The sequence below is a fragment of the Epinephelus moara genome, chromosome 20 (genome assembly GCF_006386435.1).
Source record: "Epinephelus moara isolate mb chromosome 20, YSFRI_EMoa_1.0, whole genome shotgun sequence".
Lineage (NCBI taxonomy): Eukaryota > Metazoa > Chordata > Actinopteri > Perciformes > Serranidae > Epinephelus > Epinephelus moara.
The window spans coordinates 7578149-7598918 of NC_065525.1; the positions used below are offsets into that span (position 1 = coordinate 7578149).

Below are 20770 nucleotides of genomic sequence, written 5' to 3' on the forward strand. Positions count from 1 at the left end.
CAGGTAACAAATGCATGTGGGCTGAGCCTCCACCCTGCTTGAGTTTTTGGGGAATTGCCCGGAGAGAAGTGCACGGCGCCAGAGGCATTAACATCTGTCTTTAAAATTCTAATCATTGCTGTCCCACCTGTTGCACTCTGATGACCCTTCTCTCTCGTCCATCCCTCGGACCTCTCAAGTTGCAACCTGCTAACTCGCATTTCAATAATAGAACACAGTTTCGCGCTTTGCCTCAACCTAAATGGTCATGTGATATGATTCCTCTTCCCCCAAGGTAGAATGAGTATCATGTCAGTCACACTGGCTGCATTCCATATTCACTTCCTGTGCATTTCTTTTTAACTTAGGCTTTAATCACAAAATTGTCACTTTAACTTTGAAACCAGACTGAGCCAAAATCACCCAGCTGCAGATCTACATGTTCTTGGTCTGTTGCTTAAGTACAGCGTGCACCACCTATTTGCAAGAAAACTTAATAGACGCTGTAGTCTAGACCTACACACTGCGTAAACGTTCTGATGTCACCACCTACAGGCAAAGACAGGGCAGCAGCGGTGCCATCTGCAGTAAATAAATGTTGCAGTTTTCCCTTTGTGTTGTCTGCTGTATGTGAATGGATGACTTTGACAGTTGCAGTCCAGTTCCTTGAACTGCTTTGCATGTATAAACAAGTATCCAAGACAAAAAAAAAAGAATTGGCTTTCCTGTAGCAATATAAACATAATTTCAATTGAACTCAGTGAAGTGTCAAACCCACCTTGTGCACAAACTCCAGTTTCTCCCCTCCGCTGATGAGCCGATAGGTGTAGATAAAGCCACCGCCCACTGATCTGGGGTTGAGAATCATGTCTCTGGCAACGCCCACCAGAACATACCAATCATCTCCGGTGTTGGGGAAACGACACACTGCAACGCTGAAATGTATCAAACACAGGGAGAGGGAAAGGTGTCAGATATGGGCTCTCGTGCAGTTTTTTGACAAAGAATTAAACAAGATGGAAAATTAAAATCAAATAATACACAACATCCAACACAGAAATAAAACTACAGACATTGACAGATTTCTATGTAAGTGACCTGTTCATTAACCAAGTTAACTCCACAGAGACTGCAATACTTCATGCAAAGGTCTGACGAAATATCAAAACAAATTCTGTTTGTCAGATTTTTGAGTTTGCTGAGAAATACTTGCTGGTGACTATAAATGTATTAATCTATGCTACAGAAAAGATTCATCTGTGCCTTTAAAACACAGACCCATCATGCTTCCTATAGACTCCACATGCATTTAGCTAATAAGATAATAACATGCACATTTATGTTGCTGAAAGGTGACTACTTACTATTTACAACTGTTCTGAATCTAAAATATTCTATATCTAACAATATCATGTAGAATAAAACTTGACTGAACTTTTAAATTAAATTGATAAAATGTAGAAAAAATGTAAAAATAAATACATAAATAAATACTATATAACTATTATTATGAGTGAAACCAAAAAGCTGCTATTAATTAATTCACTATTACTGTTGCACCTATACTAACTGTGCTTGCTGTCAGTGCAGAGAAGCAGTTCCTGCATAAAAGAAAGATGATAATGCAACACAGCAAAGGGATGCTCCGATTTATCGGTCAAACATCAGTATTGGCCGATATTCCCATTGTTGACTGCCATCGGCCTTTCGGCAAATAAGATGACATCCACCGACGGCAGTGGCCGGTGTTTTTCTGTTGTGTCACATCAGTTTGTGCAGCCTAAAAAGCAGGGCTCAAGACTAACGTCTCATTGTTGAGGGCACAATATAAACTGTCTTTGGGATAAACACAGATCTTCTTTAGGACACCTTTGGGATGAAAGGGTGCAGTAAAGTCAAAATCGACTCGCTAGGGGATGCACCCAATTTCTTAGTTTTTCAAATTGTTATGAACATTTACCTTCTCTCAGATTTTGATAGATGACGCCCATCTTTGCTATCATACATGCATTTTTACTATTTTAAGCCAAGCTTTCAATGACAGTCAATTATAGTTTAGAGAAAGAAAGAAAATCAAGACTGGCCAAAATCGAAAGGTCAGACTTGTAAAAAAAAATCAGAATAAGCCAAAAAAAAAAATTGCAATCATTGATTCTCTGGCACTTAACAGCCTCTCTTTCTTAAAACTAGGGACAAAACCAACTCTCTCTCTCCCCTCACCCGTCAGTCATCAGATTATGAAAGACATTAAATTTTAAAGCACATCTGTTCCGTTTTTGCAGCCCAAAAGATTTCTTTATGGCTGCTGGTCAAATTGAGATAATAAGGAAACAATTTATGAGATGCTGGCAGTTTTTGAGACTCTCCATCAATGTGAAAGGCGTAATAATCGGGAAACAGCCCAGGGTCAGACTCTGGACGTCATCACTGCATTCACACACCACTTAGAACTTCAGGCTGTGACACAATGTCATGCAAATCCTTTTCTTCAGCATTAAGTGCTTATGTTTCACACTGTGAACAGTCCAGAGTTTCACTTTTTATTTTACAACAGGATCTCTACCCAGCCTCCCACTCACTTCAGTTCCCAATCGTTCTGTTTAGGGAATCATTTCATGACACTTACAGCTTCACTAAAACCATCTGTAAACAAACAACCCACTTATTAAACAGAAGGCTGAACTCTGGCTCAGTTGTATCATGCCATTCCAAAAACTTGCTTCTTTTGTCCTTTGTTCATCTCAAGTGTTCTCCTTCAGATATCTCAGAATTTACATTTATTGATATTACTACCTGGGATGCACGATATATACTGGGCCAATAAATGATGAAATTATAGCCAATAAATGAAGCCAAATTGCTTTTATTGACTTAATAAGGGCAGCTTCTACACATCCTGATAAAGTAAGTGGCGCTGGAAATAAATGCTGACTAGAGAGACCAAACACTCACTCACTGTTTTTCACAGTTTCAGAGAAAGACGACGCGATGCACTGAGAAGCTGAGCCCCAACAGTCCAACTCTGCGTCAGATTAGCAAACTTTCTGCTGCGGATAAATAGATTAGATGCAGCACTGAAAGACTGTCTCTGGAGCATTAGCATGAGCTAACACAGCAGAGGCGGCTCACATCCAACACTGAGCCTTTAATTAACTCACTCTCTAACAGTGCTCCTAATGAACCGTCCAGCTCCACAATTAGAAAGTCAGAATGTGGCAGCAGATGTTTTAAAAGTCAATATAAAATTTCTATCTTTGATTCACATGATGAAATGCCCCAAAATGATCACTTTAACTGTGCTGCCCTTACCTGATCGTTTGAACAGCGCATGGTTATTACACAATCTTGAATAGACAGATGGAGCTGGGTTGCAGAACTAAGTGGTCATGTGTGAGGGTGGCAGGGTGGATGTGATATTGCATGTCGCAGTGCCAATTCCGGAGCAGGACTTAAAAATTAGACACGTTCAGGACTCTGCGTTTGACTACACAGCAGCCCCATCACTATGACAACAAATAATTATGCATGTCTATAGGCTCTGAGTGTGTATGTATGTGTATTTCAGACCAATGTGTGTATAAGGTAAAAATAACAGAGTGAAAAAAAAAGGTTTCCCAAGAGGGATTAATAAAATGGTAGTTCTTGTTGAGCAAGCATCTTGGTAAATCTACTCTGGGTTCCTTCCTCGACCGAAACTCTACACTATGGCACTAAGTCTTGTTTTTAGTTATATTTACATAATTTCTTTTTTTGCTGTCAGTCTGTCGGTTCATCCATTTCTCATCTCAATGCAATTTTGTACTTTTCCATTTGTATGAAGAAATTAAATTAAACCTGCTCACCTGAATGCAGCTTCGTTCTGTTCTAGCTGCACCTGGTCCAGTGTTGTACCCTGTATGGGGTTGACAAGACGCACCAGTGAGGCCCACTGTCCTGCTCCAGCTTTAGGTGCGCCAAAAATGGCTTCTGGGAGATTCTCGTTGAGGAAAGCAGCAGCCATTTCAGCAGCCAGTTCTCTTTCGTCCTCACCAGCAGCCTCCACCATCTCCTGTAAAGGCAACACAGAACAAAGCAGGTCAGCTGAAGGGATACCACAGGATCTTTTCCCCCCATTACCACGTGACCGACACATTCAATGGGACACACTGAATCAAAGCCCACTGCCTTAGTTCCTTCATAACCTTAGAGGTAATTAACATTGTCAGTTTGTCTGTGTTTAATGTAAATACCCGTCCTTTCACCTGATTCCACCTCATGCAGGCTGCAGCGATATTTTTTGGTGTCCTCTGATTGGTGGACTCTTGCTTATTGACATGTATACTACAGCTGAAACAGTTGGTCATTCAACCTTAAATTAGTCAGCAACTATTTTGACGATGGGTCAAGTCCTTTATCAAGCGAAAATGATGAATTTTCCTCTATTCTCAGTGTATCATTTTAAATTAAATTTAAATAAAATGTTTTTTCGATCAATTGAGCGATCTGAAGATGAAACTGTGATGAGTATTTTCCCGCTGAAATAATTAGCAGATGAACAGATAATGAAAAAAATTGTTAATTGAAGTCTTGATGTATCCATGTGTGTTGTGATATTGATGAAATTAAAGGGTGCTGCTTCCCACAAGGTCATGTCTGGCTTGTTTTTTGCCTCGTGTGACGTACCTTAACTTTGATCATGTATATGCAGAGTGAAATAAATATGTGTAAAAATAAATAAAAAATGGAGAGGAGATGTGTTTTGATATGAATAATGGTAAAACAGATGCACATTTCTTTGTCCATTTTTCTTTTATAATAACCTGTTCTTTTGTTTCGAACAAGACATTTTTTTCTACTGAGAGATGATGGCTTTTCCTGCAGCCTGGGCCACTGCACTGACCATGACTCACACTGAAACTATGACTGGAACCAAAAAAGAATCAACAAAGCAGTCTCATAATTCTGAAGTTTTTGGGTCCATTTACAAATAGAATGGCTGAACATCCCAAACAAATCTAAACACATAGGCTCAGTCTCTTCTCTGCTCCAGTAAACTGGCCCTTAGCCACAGCTAGCTGCTTACACAAAGGAAACACTGAGCTCCTATCAGGCCTTGGCTTACAATACTTGAGATGTCAAAAGGAGGACTTGATGCTCAGCCTGGGTGGTCTCTGCATTGTAAATCAGGGTTTCCCCCAGAAAAGCTGTTGGGCCAGGTGGCCAGTGTCTTTCTGACAGGGGCCAACAACAGACTTTCTTTATGATTTCTAAGTTAACAATGCAGCTACGTTAAATTAAAATAAGTTTTTTTTTTCTGTGTAAAAAGCACCATTTGGCCTAATATGCATAAGGAATGTAATGCAGCTTTGGTACTTTGGTGTGCATTTACGGGTGACTGAAATAGGGGGGCAAAAGATTTTGCATAGGGCCCTCACAGAGCTAAAAATGGCCCTGCTAGCTGGTGTGTTTACTGGAAGAGATGCAGCTGTTGTAGGGAGAGGAGCAGTGTGTTGCCAAGGACTAAATGCAGTGAGATTTCATTGCAACCTCATGTCCCACAGAGGATGAGAGGGAGCAAGTAAGTGGTTAATATTAGTAACATGATTTGAGCTGTTGCAAAGATGTGACTCCTCATAGTTCATGTAACGTTATCATCAGCTCAATCACTGAAAATGCAAACGTCAGCTGCTGTCTCGTTAGCTAGCATTGTCTGTCACAGCTGCAACTGTCATGAGGTCAGAGCCTGGCGGCCCTGTGCTGTGTGTTAGTCTGTGTGCGCTTCTGCTTATGTCTGCAGTCAGCTTTATTTTTCATCACTATTCATTGTAATATTAACAGGGTGTTTTTCTTCATTCTCTAGGCTCCTGTAGTTAGCAAAATCTTGAATTTATTTAATTATTTTTTTCATTTTAAAAGAATTCCCCAATGCTTAATCCGGGCAGGGGGTCAGGCTTGCAATACACTGGTGGACACCCTGCTAAAAGCTCTGGATCATCATATCTATCTATGTCAGACCCCTGCAAGAGATACTCAGTCATTTGTCATTGTGCCTTGCTGTAGTCTGTCTCTGTTAAAGGAGTGTTTTTGGGCACAAGGTCTGTAGTCTGACATAGACAGGACCAAACATGATGCACAAGAAACCTGAAGGATGGTGATAGTGGATGACTCTTCAAGGGGACACAAGAAAAGTAGAGCCAAGTGTCTGTTACAGTGTCTTTCTTTTTAGGCCTTAACCTGGAAAAATAATTACAGATCTATAACCAACAGACCAACTCTCTGCTCAAATAACTGTGTTACTGTCAGGGGACCAGGAGCAGAGTTTAGTTTTCTGTTAAGGTCATAACCATCATTTTATTGACACTGTAATTCATACCTCAGCCATTTGTTGCTTTCTCTGAGCTTTGGTTGCCTCTGTGTAGGCATTGTGGTCAGTCTCGATCAAAATCAGGTTGTTGGTCTCAGGGTGGATGACAAATTTCCTGGGAGTGTACTGCAGAGGAAAGGCCACCTGGTTGAAGACAGCTCCTAATTTCTCCAAAGCCAAGATTCTGACGGACAGATGATAAGAGAAAAGAAGGGAAAGGGAGAGAAGGTTACAAATCATTTCACTCACAGGTCAACCTCAGATTTATGTTCACTGTCGGACCACCATCACAACACTAGATGGAGGTGTCATACAGTAATAGGCAGAGNCTTTCTATTCAATCTGTGATACAGAGCAAAGGCAGAATGGTTCAACCTCTAAGACAGCTTTACTGCCGTGATCACCAATACAAGTTTATTTACAAAGTGAGACTACTGCTGTGCAACTAGGGCTGGGTGATATGCAGAAAATCAAATATCACTATATTTTTTGTGAAATTCCTTGATTTTTTATAGTGCAACAATATTGTAGGGTTGACTATTGGTGCTTTTACAAAATTAGTGTTTGGATTAATAATCATCAGTATAATTGCTAAGTGGGTAAAGCAAGTAATTAAACAGCTTGCACAGTTTAAACAGGGGAGACCATTGAGAGCAAGCTCTCTTTTACAAGGACGCCATGATTACAGTACACAGAAAACAATAAAAGCACACTGAAGTTACAGTATACATCAACAAGTTCCCAGCAATAGAAGAATCCAAAGAAGACAAAGACATCAGCATGGGAAAGAACATCAATTCACAGAAAACACATGCATTCACACTGCTCTGTCAGTCACAAGGACTTTGAATTGATCAGAAGGGAAAATCTTAAGAAATAAACTTCAGAAATTTATTGGGTTTTTTTTTTTTTAACACCGGTTGACTCGCTAAAAACAGGCCATAGACTCCTTTCCCATTGCCAGTAAACCAGACCTTTTTGACGTGTCATGTTTGACGTCATGTACAGGCCCGAAAACATGAAGGCAAACAGTAGAAAGCAGCATGGAGCCCTTTGTGGTTTGCTTCCTTTTATATATCTCAGTCTCTCTTTCGGTGCAGACTAATTTGGATTGATGTTTGAGTGCTGCTTAGATGGAGACGGATGGTATTTTCTGGTGGCATGTTATTGCATTTCACTGGTAAAGGGGCTAATATTAGCGTTTGCCCAGGTGTGTTTTTTTTTTTTTCCAATCAATGCTGATCAATGCAGATGCATTTGACCAGTGTGTGAATGACGATAGTAACATTTACCATTACATTAAATAGCCAGATGTTAACGGGTGTCAGCAGGTTTTTTTATGTGCAGTGGAAAGGGGGCTTCAGACTGCCAAAGGTTTATGCAAACATGTGTAGCTGTTGCAGTGTGTATCCTTACCTCAGTGTGTTGGTGGAAATGGCCACGATACCTTCAGGGCACTGCTCGGAGGCAAAGCCAGAGGCGTACTCCAGGGTCTCATATGACAGAGGGGTCAGATGGAAGCGAGACTGGTATGAGTAGCTGAGCCAGGAGCGACTGGACATTGCCAGCACCTGTCACAGAGAAGAGGTGCAGCCAATTCAGATTCATCACATGATTGTCCGACATTCAACATGACAAAAACTGATCAACATTTTGGCTAATCAGCAGCAAAAAGAGTTTCAATTTCATACTTGTTTGAGCGCAAACTGTTGTATCATTTTGTAATTAGGTTGTAGTTATATCAGCCTTTTTTGTGTGTATTGATTATATGTAAATGTTTAAGTCACATACAGCTTCCTGTCCCTGCATCCTGACTCTGAAGAGTTTGACAGGTCGTGAACCCAGGTAGCGTGTTCTGGTATCTGACAGGTCACCGGTCACTGGGTCCAGCACAGTCCTCAGCAGCACACCGTTCTGAGGAAGGGGATCAAACACAAACACACAATTGACAATCTGTATCCTAACATATTGTCACATAAGCCCTCACTAATAATAAATGAACAATTGAAAAATAAATGTCAATAAACAATATTTTCTATGTCAATTAACATAAGTGCATGGTATTCCTCTAGACCTCTGCTCTGTATTGTGGGTAATTGTTTGCTTGAACTTCTGATTAGATATCACGGGCTTCTGCAAATATTCTTAGAACAATAACTGGGGATTCAGAATATTAACTTATTGAAAAGTGCAATATCCAGCCATAATATTCTTGCTGGATGACCTTCATGACAGAGAGTTTTATTCAGAGTTTTCCTCTTGGATCACTAAGTACAAGATCCATCTGAGCCGATGCTAATGTAGATATGACCACCTTATGTTGTAAAGCCCCCTGAGGCAAACTGTGATTTGTAATATTGGGCACTGTAAATAAAATGCATTGAATTAAAGGACTGTCTTATCTGTGCCTCTTCTGGTTGTGAATTAAAAACAACATTTACCTGAAGCCCTATGTTGAGGTAGAGGAAGCCGATGGTTCCCTTTTCTCCAAGTTCATCCTGTTTCTCGACCCCTCCCATCTCAACAATACACAGACTCTCTGGCTGGGCGGGCAGAGCCTGCATACTCAGCGGCTGCAGGCAGTCCTGAACACCACAGAGACGCAAAGGGTTAAACTCTTTCAACACACAAAGGGTGCTAACATTCAGTGTTAACACAAATATGTAGAAGGGATGTACTGGGTGACAAAATTCATAATAATTTGGTCTGATACGACAGTGCTGTCATGGTCCAGTACGTTTTTGATACAGCACAAATACAAATGCAAGAGAAACTTCCTTGACTCTCAAAATATTTCATTTTTTAAAACTAACATCGTAAAATATGACCTTTACTATACCTCTATATGAACTTTAAAAAAAAAAAGGTAGAGCTTTATCTGAATGACATTTTCTTGGGTGTCTCCTTAGCAGCTTGTAATACAAAAACAGTTCCTTATAAAATACAAAATGTAATAGTATAGTTATAAATACATACAAAAGAAACAATTCTGTTTCTGAATGAAAGAAAAATGTACTTGTTTTTTAAATTTTTAAATGTATACACACCACACACTGCGTTCACACTCAGAGGAAAGAAAACCGTTTTGCTGTCATTGTATCAGTGCAATATATTGTCCAATAGAAGAAGTTATCATGACAGCCCTAAGCGTGCACCACATTCTCACTGAAATATTAAGCTGCACCTCACAAGTCATACTTGTTTTAATACTTAAAAGTGTACCATATATTTTGAAAATAAGTCTATTTTATCATTCAATTAATTCTGTAATTTTACACTTGAATGGACAAATAAAAACCTTTTCCTCTTCGGAATATTCATCAGTCTTAGCCTCCAAAAACTCTCACTAACACAGAGTGCTACTTAACTAAGAAGTAAGTAAGTAATACCGAGCACTGAGTATCCTGTTTAGACTGTGGGCTATTAGCAACATGTGTGGCTGGCTGCTCAGCTCTTTCAGCCTTGTGTGTTAGAAGTTTAGGTAATAGTTTAATCATTTCTTGGGTTGAAAGGTCAGACTGGTCAACTATTATTATTATTATTTTGTCTGTGTCTGACCCTGAAGCAAGTCTCTCTAATGAACCTAAAAGCAATCACTTAAAGGGCAAAGGCTGCTTCACTGGTCACCATTAGGAGCAGGGAGAGTCAAAGTCAAAGTGCCTGTTGAGCCAAGCGTTTCCCCGGAGCATGGTGTCACTGTTATTTTAACCAGCATGGATATCACTTGCTACTGACCTGAGAAGAAACCAACCAAGCAGTTTGGGCTGTGGGGGATTCATGTCAATCATTGAAACAAATTATTTCAAACAAGAGGCTGGTGTGTTATAACACCTGTGGCAGCTGTGGTTCAGGAGGTAGAGCGGGGCATCAACTAATCGGAAGATCAGCGGGTTGGTCCCCGGCTCCTCCAGTCTGCATGTCAAAATATCTTTAATCAAGATACTAAACCCCCAACTGCTCCCGACGGCTGTTCCATCTGTGTGTGAGTGTGCAGGTGGCATGTTGTATGGTAGCCTCAGCCACCAGTGTATGAATGTGTGTGTCAATGAGTGAATGTAAATCGTAGTGTAAAAATCCCTTTGAGCGGTCGTAAGACTTATAAAAGGCGCAGTCTATTTACCATTTCCATTATCACTTATTCTAATGCAGGACAAAAATGATTTACTACTTCACTCAACTGACAACAATTGATTTTTTTACACCTTAGACTGGAGTAGCAGCATCACAGAACATTTCATTTTAATGTGTCAGGGTGCGTTTTTGTTCATACCGAAGGGTCCAGGGAGATGATTCGGACAGTGTTGTCAACAAGTCCCACGGCCAGGAATCGCGAACGTTGTTCACCAGGTGGAACGTTGGCCAAGCTCATGCAAACCACATCTGCAGACATCTCCTTCCGCTCAGTGTACTCATTCAGCTGGCCCGACTGGAGAGAGGAAAAAGAAGGAGAGAAAGAGAGAAAACAGTATTACTACACAGATTGTCAGTCATTTCAGTTCTTTCCTGTGTTTAATATGGTACCAGTGACTGACTTAGTTTTAGTTTTCAATGTCTGTTTCACTCACATTTGAGTAAATACAAAGTAGGTACAGCTCATGATGTTTGATTTTTACAGAGAATGTCTGAGTATGGTTATAGTTTTGAGTGAGTCACTACATGTGACAATGACAGTGTCAGTAACATTCTGTTAACTGGTGTCAAAAAAATGAAATGCATTAGCATTTTGTAAAAAATGTTGAGCTAAAAAATGAAAATGAACTGATCTGAAACTTTGGTTTGAGGCCTGCCATGATAGGTGTGCCCTTTAAATCCTTCTGACATTCCGCTGAAATCTGTGACTTTTTAAATATGGGGTTGAAGTAGCACGAGATATGAAATGCTGGAAAAAAAACCATTTGTTTTCTTACCGGGTCCATCTCAAAGTAGACCAGCTCTCCTCCAGTGAGTGCAATAACGACCTGTCGCTGGTTCACAGCACAGCGGACAATGGTCTTTTTACCGGGAGTCTTCCACTCATTCACACGCTTGTCTGCTCGGATGTGGCGAATACCGTCTGGGTACACCTGTATGGATAACAGGGAGGGAACGAGAAGAGGAAATAAGATGGAAAGAAAGTAAGTGGTGGGTTGGCTTCATTGTTGAAATCACGTCTGTATTTACCATTGTTCAGTATCACAACAGGTACAAATGAGGATGATTACACACACCTGCACCAGGGCGTCTTCACCGAGCAGGGAGCAGGAGAGAGTGGGTGTTGTTCCCAGAAATCCAGAGTCTGTCACTTCCTCTACAGTCTCACCGATGGACAGAACCAGAGTAGCGTTCACGAAAGACACTATGATGTAGGCATCAAACTCATCTGATGGAAAAAGGAAATAAAGACAAAGAGGTAATGATTAAAAAAAAATCAGCTGATGGAGCTGTGCTGAGGCTAAATATGATGAATAAATGCCAGGAAAGATCTGGAAACTGCAAAGACAAACACATGGGAAAGAAACAGTCACGCATCTGAGTGATCTGAGAGGTAATTAGCACTGGCCATTCACATTCATAAAGACTTGTAATACACACCGATGATCAATGCAAAATGAAACATGAATAAATATCATTAACTTTCCCATGTCCAAAGAATGGATATTCCATCGTATCGTAAAGAAGCTTGTGATTTACACCCCTAGTAACATTTGTGTTCTAAAAATGCATTCAAAATGTTTCCCACAGGCAGATGAGATCTTACACATCTGCTTAACACCTTGCACTTACTGTATTCTCCTATTTATAAAGGTGAATGCTCTGTAGCTAATGGTTGGTGCTCATTTTGAGCAGGTAAAATGCTCTTTCAGTAGGGCTTTGGAACGTTCACACAGCCAATAGTCAAGTTGGAAAAAAGGTGTCTGTAATCGTAAACTTATTACCGTCCACATGTCTGCGTACTGTCCACACAGCGTTGGGGTTACCGGGCAGCTCAGACACAGCCATCTCTGATACCTGATAGAGAAGGATAAGGAGGGAACAAGAAGATTTAATGTTCAAGACCACATGATATATCATGATATTGTAAGGGCTTGATCCAAGCATGTTCTGAGGTCTGCTTCATACAAACTACACAGAAAATATATATGAATTACATCTCATCTAGTTTTTCACAAAATACACTTGACTGTACATGTTCCACCCACATAGAGATTATGGGGGCATTTACAGCTGAACAATAATAATTGCACATTTACTGTCTCACAACATTTGCAGCGTGTTTGCATATTATTGATATGTACTGAGCACAGGACAATTGGAGAAACACGCCATCTCTGAAAGCCCTGCTGCAGAGCTTTGTGTGTTCACTCACAGGTGGGATGTTGTCAGATACAAAGCTAGAAATGGCTGCCAACCAGCAAGCAGCATACAACCAGTGATTGTTTGATGATACATTTGTAAGCAGCAAGTGACGAAAGCTGACATGTTGAGGGTGGATGATATAAAAACACCAGATTTTGTTTGAGCTAAAATCAGAGCATTTGACAGACTCTTCAGCTTTTATTCAGAGAAGAGACATGAACAAACTCATCACTTTTCAGTCAGCAGTGTGCGTACATCTGTCCTTGCCTGCATGCATGTTACATGTTGTGTTGTTAAGTGTGTGTCTGTATACCTCCAGTCCATGTCTAAGGACCCTCAGAGTAGACCGGGGTCCTCGTCCACAGGCGACGTACAACTGTGGTGTATCTTCATTGGCCAAATCAGCAATCTGTCGGGTAGGGAGCACACAGTGAGCCACAGACAAAAGGCGCTGTTCAAATCTATTCAAATAAGACATTTTATTGCAGCAATACAGCCCCCAGGTATATGTGAGGCCCAGGTGTATAACAAGTGCCAGCAAAGACACACTCACACCCACTGACCTGGCAGGACATGATGGGTGACAAGTTCTCCTGTTCATCAACCAGCACCAGGTTCTTGAGAGGGCGGGGTTGAAAGAAGAAGGTGTCTCCCTCCTCCAGTGGCATCGCAGAGGAGAACTCAGGCTCTTCATCATCATCACCCAAGTGGGCAATCTGGTAAAGGTAACTGAGGAAACAAGCGAAGGGGTTTTGAGAGAAAAAACAGAGCAAGAGATATAAAGCAAAAGTTAAACAGACAGGAATTCTGGGCCAAGCTTTGAGGATATTTTCCTGGGTACAGCCAAAAGCCTTCTGCACGAAGTACCCTGCATGTAAAGTCAAGGTAATGTGTGCTTTACATCAGGATGATTTAATTGAAAATTGATTGATTTAAATGAAAGTTAACTGATGTAGGACCGCCTAACTTCTTTATCAGGGGCATTATAAGGTTGCTGGTTATAGAATAGCATTATGTGCTTTCTCTGTTTTGCTAGCAAGCCTAGTACTTGCATTGTGTGTGAAATTAAATTTTGACAATCTAAACAACTATTAATTCATAATTACTTTGAGACCAGGAGGGAGCAGCACTCAGTGTGCTCCGGGCATAAATGCACAGCAAACTTTTAATCAATTCTTTCCCTGTGCATCAGATATAATTTTCTCACAAAGCAATTATCCTCGCATTTTTTCTGGTGACACAGAATGTGATTTCGTCCTGGGGAACAGCTGATTTAACCGCAAGGCTGTTCAGTGGCGCTCAGGTCATGCTCGTGCTTTGCTCAGTTACAATGTTAATGCTGTTCTTACACTGTTCTAGTTCAGTCGGGGAATAAAGTCCCACATAAAATTATTTTATTCTGTGTCCCGTCATTTAAGAGCAGGCCACATTTAAGCTCTTGATGTCACAATATGACATTTTGATTATTGTCAGAGGAAATATCCCGGTTTCACAAATGATAGACCCTTCTACAGGCCCCCACAGGAAATATGATATCCCTGCAAGAAAACTATAGTGAACAGTAACACATAGTGAACTACTCCTGGGGTTATTTTAACTTTTTTGGGTCCAGCTTGGTACATTAGCTGGTTATGTTGTATATATATTGACTTGGGTAAATGGTGGTGCAGGATTATCTTAAAGATGTTGGAACATATTTAAAGTGTTGGACCCCTTTGAGGTCACTTTTCGAAGGCACGTTTTGCTAATTAGAATTCATCTTCTAAAAATCCCTGGTCATTTTGTAGATATCCAAAATGCTCCCACACTACTGATTTGAGGCTTTTTTTGTTTGGTGGATATGACGCTGGAATGTCGGTTTAATGTGACAGTTTGACAGCTCTTTTCTCAACTTTTCAGGTGAGTGGTACAACTCTCTCACACACATAACAAACCAGCACACACACACACACACTGGACTTGTGAGAAAGGATTTCACTACAAACACAAACAACTTGGCTCCCAAGATTTGTTTTTATAGGGGAACGCTTTGGGAATCAGGACATGTAACCTGTACAATTCTTACCATTATGGAACAGTGGCATAATGTGACCGTGGTTATGGCAAAACTGGTTAAACCCAGCATCCCTAATTGAAAGCTATATTCCATTAAAAGGTCATTCAAATTAACATGAAGAGGGGAGAAGAGGAACTGAAGTTGAAAAAATGACTTACTGGTTTCCAAATTCTGAAGACACAAACAAGAAGCCAGTCTTCAGTACACACATGGCTGTTGCCACAGGGATTGTGTCAAAGTATTTCAGCCTGATTTCTGTGACCTGAGAAAAAAAACAGACCCCTTTAAAACACACACCTTAGTGCCAAACATTTACCTGATGAATAAATCCAGAGATAACCACTTAATGACTACTTGTAACTACGTGATTGTTGTTGGTTTTCTGCTTTACATTACAGATGGGTGGTATGCAGCACCTGTTAAAAATGGATTTGGCTTCACAGTTTGTTTTACTGTAAAACTGATTTAGAATTGTCATGTCACATGAAGAAGTGAAAAAGTACTACAGAGGCAGGACCCTCTATCTGTCCTTCAAATCTGCTCACCATTTCTTCATCTGTTTCCAGGGTAACCTTAAAGATGTCTCCCTGCTCTGTCTGGGCCAGGAAGAAGAACATGGACTTTGTCTTGTGGGTGGCTGAGCAAACAAATATCATGCCGCGCTCCGGGTCATCTAGGTCATTCTGCAGGAAGAGACAGATGAGGAAAGGCGGAGGGAAGGGGAGCAGATTATAAATAAATGTGCATGCAGAGACAAAACGTGACCTGACACAGATGCATAGAAAAATAATTAAAGCGGGTGTAGTGACTTGAATTATAGCACAGCTTCCAAATATACATGAATAAACATCCTTCCATTTGAAATATTAGTACTGGATTACAACATCACAAGTCATTAATTATAGCTGAAATCCTAACAGTCAACATTTTAATGCTATGTTCGTAGGAAGCTGTCATAAAGATACTCAGAGAGTCCACATGGCAAAAGTGCCTTACAGTTGACTGTGTAGCAAAGATACAGCTCTGTTTTTAATGACATATTTCTGTATTTAGGACTCACCCTGCGTCGTGGGATGGGACAGCGAATGTCGGGCTGGTCTCCAAAATTCTTGTAAGTGATGTAGTTTTCAGAGCAGATCAGAACTCCACTGGGCCCGTCTGAACCACCAGGAACTAGACAGAGAGAAGCGTTCAGTGGAATGAGTTTCTTTTCAAAATGATGACGACTACAGTGAAAACAGCTGGAATCCAAAAGCAGGATGGGCTCTGTTTTCCAATCTAAGGTTTCCCTTTACTACTTTGCCTCAACTCTTAAATGTGAGTTACTGCGTTGGTCAACTCGTGCTGAGATCAGAGGTGTAAAATCTTTCTCCAGTGTTAGTCAGAGAAGAGACATGACAAACTCATCACACCAACAACACTTCAATGTGGGTACTTATAATACTTTGTAAACCAACAATGTACATTATCTAACAGCAATGCCCGTATACTGGTTCTTATGAAAACAAATCAAATTCTGCGAATTGCATTAGCATCATGCTGAACGAGGTGGATTATTTTAAATGCTGTCTATCGAGCGGGACCTCATCCAAACATCATCAGACTTAAATGACTTGGTGATTAACCTGTTTGCATCCCAGACAGGCCGTCGATGTGAGCTTCTCTTCAAATAAGGTAGGCCCAAGCCCTAACCTCTTATTAAAAGGAGCATTACTCCTTTCCTTTCTTTACCTTTCTTATCTGTATGTACAGCCGAAAATAGTCAGAGTGTGTGAGTGTGAGTGTGAGTGTGTGTGTGTGTGTGTGTGTGTGTGTGTGTGTGTGAGCGAGCGAGCCAGCAAGCCAGCGAGAGCGAGACAGAGAGAGCTTTTGGCATCAGAACATTTTTGTAGTTAGCCTAATTCTCTAGTTTTGTTGTAGTGCATTGTTGCTGTAACCTGGTACTGTATCTCAATGTGATGTTACTGTTACTGCAGCTGAACTATTGATCAGTATAGGCCATAGGCCTAATGCGTGAGCCCTCCCACCCAATTTCGCCACGAGCTGCTGCTGGTTCCTTGGTTTCCTTGGCACAAAAGGTGGAAGAAATTCCAAACTCAACAATAAAACACTGGCATCCGCTATTGGTCAAATTGTTATTTTAAACATCAATATTGATATTGGCCCAGAATTTCACAATCGGTCCATCCTTACTAAAACCTTGCAGACTCTAAATGTTTCTAAGTTTCGTTTCCACTGTCTCCTCTTAGTTTGTTTTGACACACCTGCCTGTCCCTGGCTCCATTTTTAACAGTCTCCAACCATGACTGTCAGCTGGGTGTATGCTTTCCTTCCTGACAACTATTGTAGCAACTGATAACTGGAGTGTGCAACCTCATGTGCACAAATGCTTACCGGTGATGAGGAAATTTCCATGCTCTTCTAATGCTTCACTGTACTTGCGCACCACATGATTCAAGCCGAGATCCAGCTCGTAAAAGGTGAGCGTCTGCTGCGTGTTGGCGGCAGCCTCTCCTGTCGGGTCATTGTCAGCTTCCTGTAAAGAGCAAATATCAGCAAAAAGGATCAGAGGTTTTCAAAATGAGTCCTATGTTAGACGCAGTATAGCCCCACTCCCAGACACTATGTGAGTGGTGGCTAGCCTGGTTCCATACCATAGACCCCGCCCACTCAACTGAGTAGGCTTGCATCTCTGGTCTGGCATATTTCAATGAATTTGCGATTTATCTCGTCCAAACGATAGACGGACCAATGAACGCCGGGGGTCTAGCGATTAGCCAATCAGCGCCACGCTGATGTCAAGCTGTACGCCGGTGGGTAACTGGTGAGGATAGCAACAATGGCGACCGCTACAGATCCTACAGACCACATTAACGATGCTATCGAGGTATTTCGCCACTACTCGCGTTAATGGAGGACCAAATTAAGGAAGCTGCTAAACTGGATTTAACGGCGATGCAGCTGGGCGTGCACGACGACGGAGACATTTTAAACGGGCAATGCTCGCTTGTTTTCGGCACCCCCGAGGCATGGATACTAATGACGTCAGATTCTGGGTGAGTCGTTGATCTCTACTGATTGGTTAGGGAAAAATCAAATTCCCTCCCCCTTGTAAATCACCTTCAATGGAAGCCATGTCAGACTGAAGGTTCTGGGAGCTTCAGTCTGACACTCAGGCTAAGTGGTGGCGGCTTATAACATTAAATAACAAAAGAGTAAAAATGTTTTTTGAAAAAAGCATCAGGGTGGGCAACAATGTTTGTTACCAATGGTGCTTGAAAATCAAATATATGTGCTGAGATCAGAGGTGTTAAATCTTTCTCCAGTGATTGTCAGAGAAGAGACATGACAAACTCATCACATCAACAACACCAGACAGTTTGCATTATCCAACCCATTCTCATTCAGACGTAGTAAAATCCACTCGGTCATGGATTTCTATGTCATACACAGATGCGGTATGTTACACCATCAGGCGGTGTCCATTTATAACGCCACAGGACAACATTGTAATTTAAGAAGCTGGAAAGTCTGGGCAGGTCCCACAACACCAGACTTTCACCCAGGAGCCTGGTGTTTGCTTCCTGTATGAATGTAGAGCCAAACCATGGCGGTTTTTTCTAACCACGTGCTTTTGTTTGCCTAAAGCTAGCCACGTGCGTTTGTGACACAGGGAAATAAACGTTAATACTCTGTGTTGTATCTATGCTGTAAGTTTATTTTGAAAAAGACTGCATGTATCTAACAAACAGAAACTGTACATTTCCTGGGAAAATAAACGTGTATTTTTAAAAACACAATGCATGTAACTTGACATGGCGCTCCAGGTCATCAACAACAGACACACCCAAGATACCTAGCGGGTATTATGTAGGCGTGAAAGTCCACTGACCAGGCTGCGATATGTGACGAGCTGGGAGTGAGAATGCTGCATTATGTTAAAGACTTAATGTTCTTTTCGTGACCTTACCTCATAGTCCATCTCCAGGCAGGCAAACATGGGATTTTCAAAGCCGACATCGACTCCCACTACATGGTAGACCAGTGTGTTTGCTTTATGGGCTTCCAGTGGAGAGGAGATGGTCAGTCTGGCAGCTGCGTCTCTGTTCAGAATATAAACCAGCTTCTGCTTCTCTATAGCTCCTAAAAAGGAAAGAGACAAGGCATCCAAAACGCTTAACTTAATGTTTTATTGAACTGCACTAATAAATCCTTTCTAACGTATGTATGTAAGAGGTGCTCGATAAAAGATTACAGTATAATACCGACACATTTTACTGTGTTGTAGAGGTATACTAACCTCATCTGTCTGTGTAACATGACCACAAGCACATACTGTAATTTACCTTGTTTGGTTCAACCATTAGATTTATACAAACATTTTAACTCTTGGATATTAGTTCGTACCTATCATAACAGCTCTGCCTTTTGGGTCGACAGCCAGGAACTGTCCAGGGACGATGCGCCGGCAGCCGCTCTTCCCAAACGTTTCCTGATGGATCTTCTCAAACTGGTTTTTCGATGGGTGATATTCCAGGATGACAATACGACCGCTGTCACTCCCAACAACAATGTAGTCTACAAACACAAGAACATAGATAAATATAAAAAACAAAGGTAGTAAATACACTTTTTCCCCCTTACACTTTATCAATTTTTAAATCACTGAGGTAATAAAATTCTGGTTGAAGAGGGAAACCCTTTCCCTTCCACAGAGGAATGTCAAACCAATGTATAACTCTGCACATACGGAAATCTATTTCATGAAAATCCATCCGAGGGAAAAAACACATTTAGAATGGTTTCTTTTATAATCCATGTTAGTAGTGCATGCACCCTTGGCTACGTACCTTTGGTTCCTCCAGTTAGTCTGAAGGCCATCAGGGATCTAACGATGCCAAACACCTCCACTGTGAGCAAAGTGTGCACCTTTCCTGTGTTGGCGTCTGGCCGCAATAATTCCAAGATCTTTCCCCTGGAAACAACAATCTCCTGCATCTTGGTTCCTACAAAGACAAAAACATCTCTTTTCAGCATTTGTCACATTTCAGCTATCAACTGCAGAGAAACATTCAGAGGTGTTGCATTCTCTCAGAGAAAATGCATGGGGAAAATGACAAGTTGAAAACTCACCACCAGCACTTAAAAAGTAATGCATGAGCATTTGATAAATAGATCCCAACACAGAAACACAAAAGTATGCATTTCAACAGACAGAAGAAGATTAATTACAACTCTGTACAAGTTAACTTTTTCCACACACATCAGGAGCAAACTGGGGCTTGGTGTTTCCTCAAGGACACGTTGCCATGTGGAAAAGAGAAGCCGGGTATTGTTACACCAACCCTAAAATGAATGAGAATCCGCCTCTGACAACTGAGTTACAGCTGCTATACAAACTTCTCTGACCATCGAGCAGTAGTCTTCCTACTGTAGCTTTTAATAAATTTGACAACAGAGATGGAAAATGTTAACACAGCCACACAGGAGAAGAAGGCGGGCAGTAGTCTCACCTGAGAAGTTTCCATGGATGGCATGAGTGATGCCCGTGGCACGCTGCAGGGTGATGTTGTACAGAAACATGGCTCCTTTTCTCTGGCTTCCCCACAAGGTTCTTCAGGGGCTGCAGACAGAGCACTTAGCTCGGCCTAAAACTGTGGGACACAGAGGGAAACAAAGAGCGATGTTTAAGTGTGAACATTAGTATCTGTGTTTATGCTAAGACTAGTTTATTTTCAATGACCAGTCTTTTAAATGTGTCGTTGTTTTGGTGTGTTGGCTGTTTCAGAGGTAACGTATTCAAACTGAACTGAGCTGCACTGTTGAGGAAGTAGCACCGTGGTAAAAATGAGTTACCTTCCAGAGACGAAATAATCTCCTGGCAGTATAACCAGTTAGAGTTAGCAGAGGGTTAGCATGCTTGTTGGACACACAGACTGAACTTGTGGCGTTTAGTTACATGTCGTTACCCGGAGAGCAATGCTAATGTTAGCTTAGCAAGCAGAAGACGAACTTCACGCTTAGCAAGTCTAAATAACTATCAAGTAGGTTTGTTT

The 20770-nt window shown here is 41.2% G+C and overlaps 1 protein-coding gene across 1 annotated transcript in view; it reads right to left on the reverse strand.

The window, feature by feature from the left end:
• Nucleotides 1-20770, reverse strand: part of sf3b3 (splicing factor 3b, subunit 3) — a 34052-nt gene that overhangs the window by 12861 nt on the left and 421 nt on the right. Inside the window, exons 2-21 of the mRNA XM_050072390.1 lie at nucleotides 20228-20368; nucleotides 19565-19720; nucleotides 19122-19292; nucleotides 18685-18857; nucleotides 17109-17250; nucleotides 15775-15887; nucleotides 15260-15397; nucleotides 14873-14976; nucleotides 13222-13387; nucleotides 12972-13067; nucleotides 12238-12310; nucleotides 11530-11681; nucleotides 11230-11385; nucleotides 10593-10748; nucleotides 8764-8907; nucleotides 8114-8236; nucleotides 7739-7893; nucleotides 6332-6506; nucleotides 3822-4027; nucleotides 758-914 (exon numbers count right to left, since the gene is read on the reverse strand). Of these exons, the coding sequence (XP_049928347.1) occupies nucleotides 758-914; nucleotides 3822-4027; nucleotides 6332-6506; nucleotides 7739-7893; nucleotides 8114-8236; nucleotides 8764-8907; nucleotides 10593-10748; nucleotides 11230-11385; nucleotides 11530-11681; nucleotides 12238-12310; nucleotides 12972-13067; nucleotides 13222-13387; nucleotides 14873-14976; nucleotides 15260-15397; nucleotides 15775-15887; nucleotides 17109-17250; nucleotides 18685-18857; nucleotides 19122-19292; nucleotides 19565-19720; nucleotides 20228-20297 (2826 nt within the window). The 5' untranslated portion in view covers nucleotides 20298-20368. The remainder of the gene's footprint in view (nucleotides 1-757; nucleotides 915-3821; nucleotides 4028-6331; nucleotides 6507-7738; nucleotides 7894-8113; nucleotides 8237-8763; nucleotides 8908-10592; nucleotides 10749-11229; nucleotides 11386-11529; nucleotides 11682-12237; nucleotides 12311-12971; nucleotides 13068-13221; nucleotides 13388-14872; nucleotides 14977-15259; nucleotides 15398-15774; nucleotides 15888-17108; nucleotides 17251-18684; nucleotides 18858-19121; nucleotides 19293-19564; nucleotides 19721-20227; nucleotides 20369-20770) is intronic.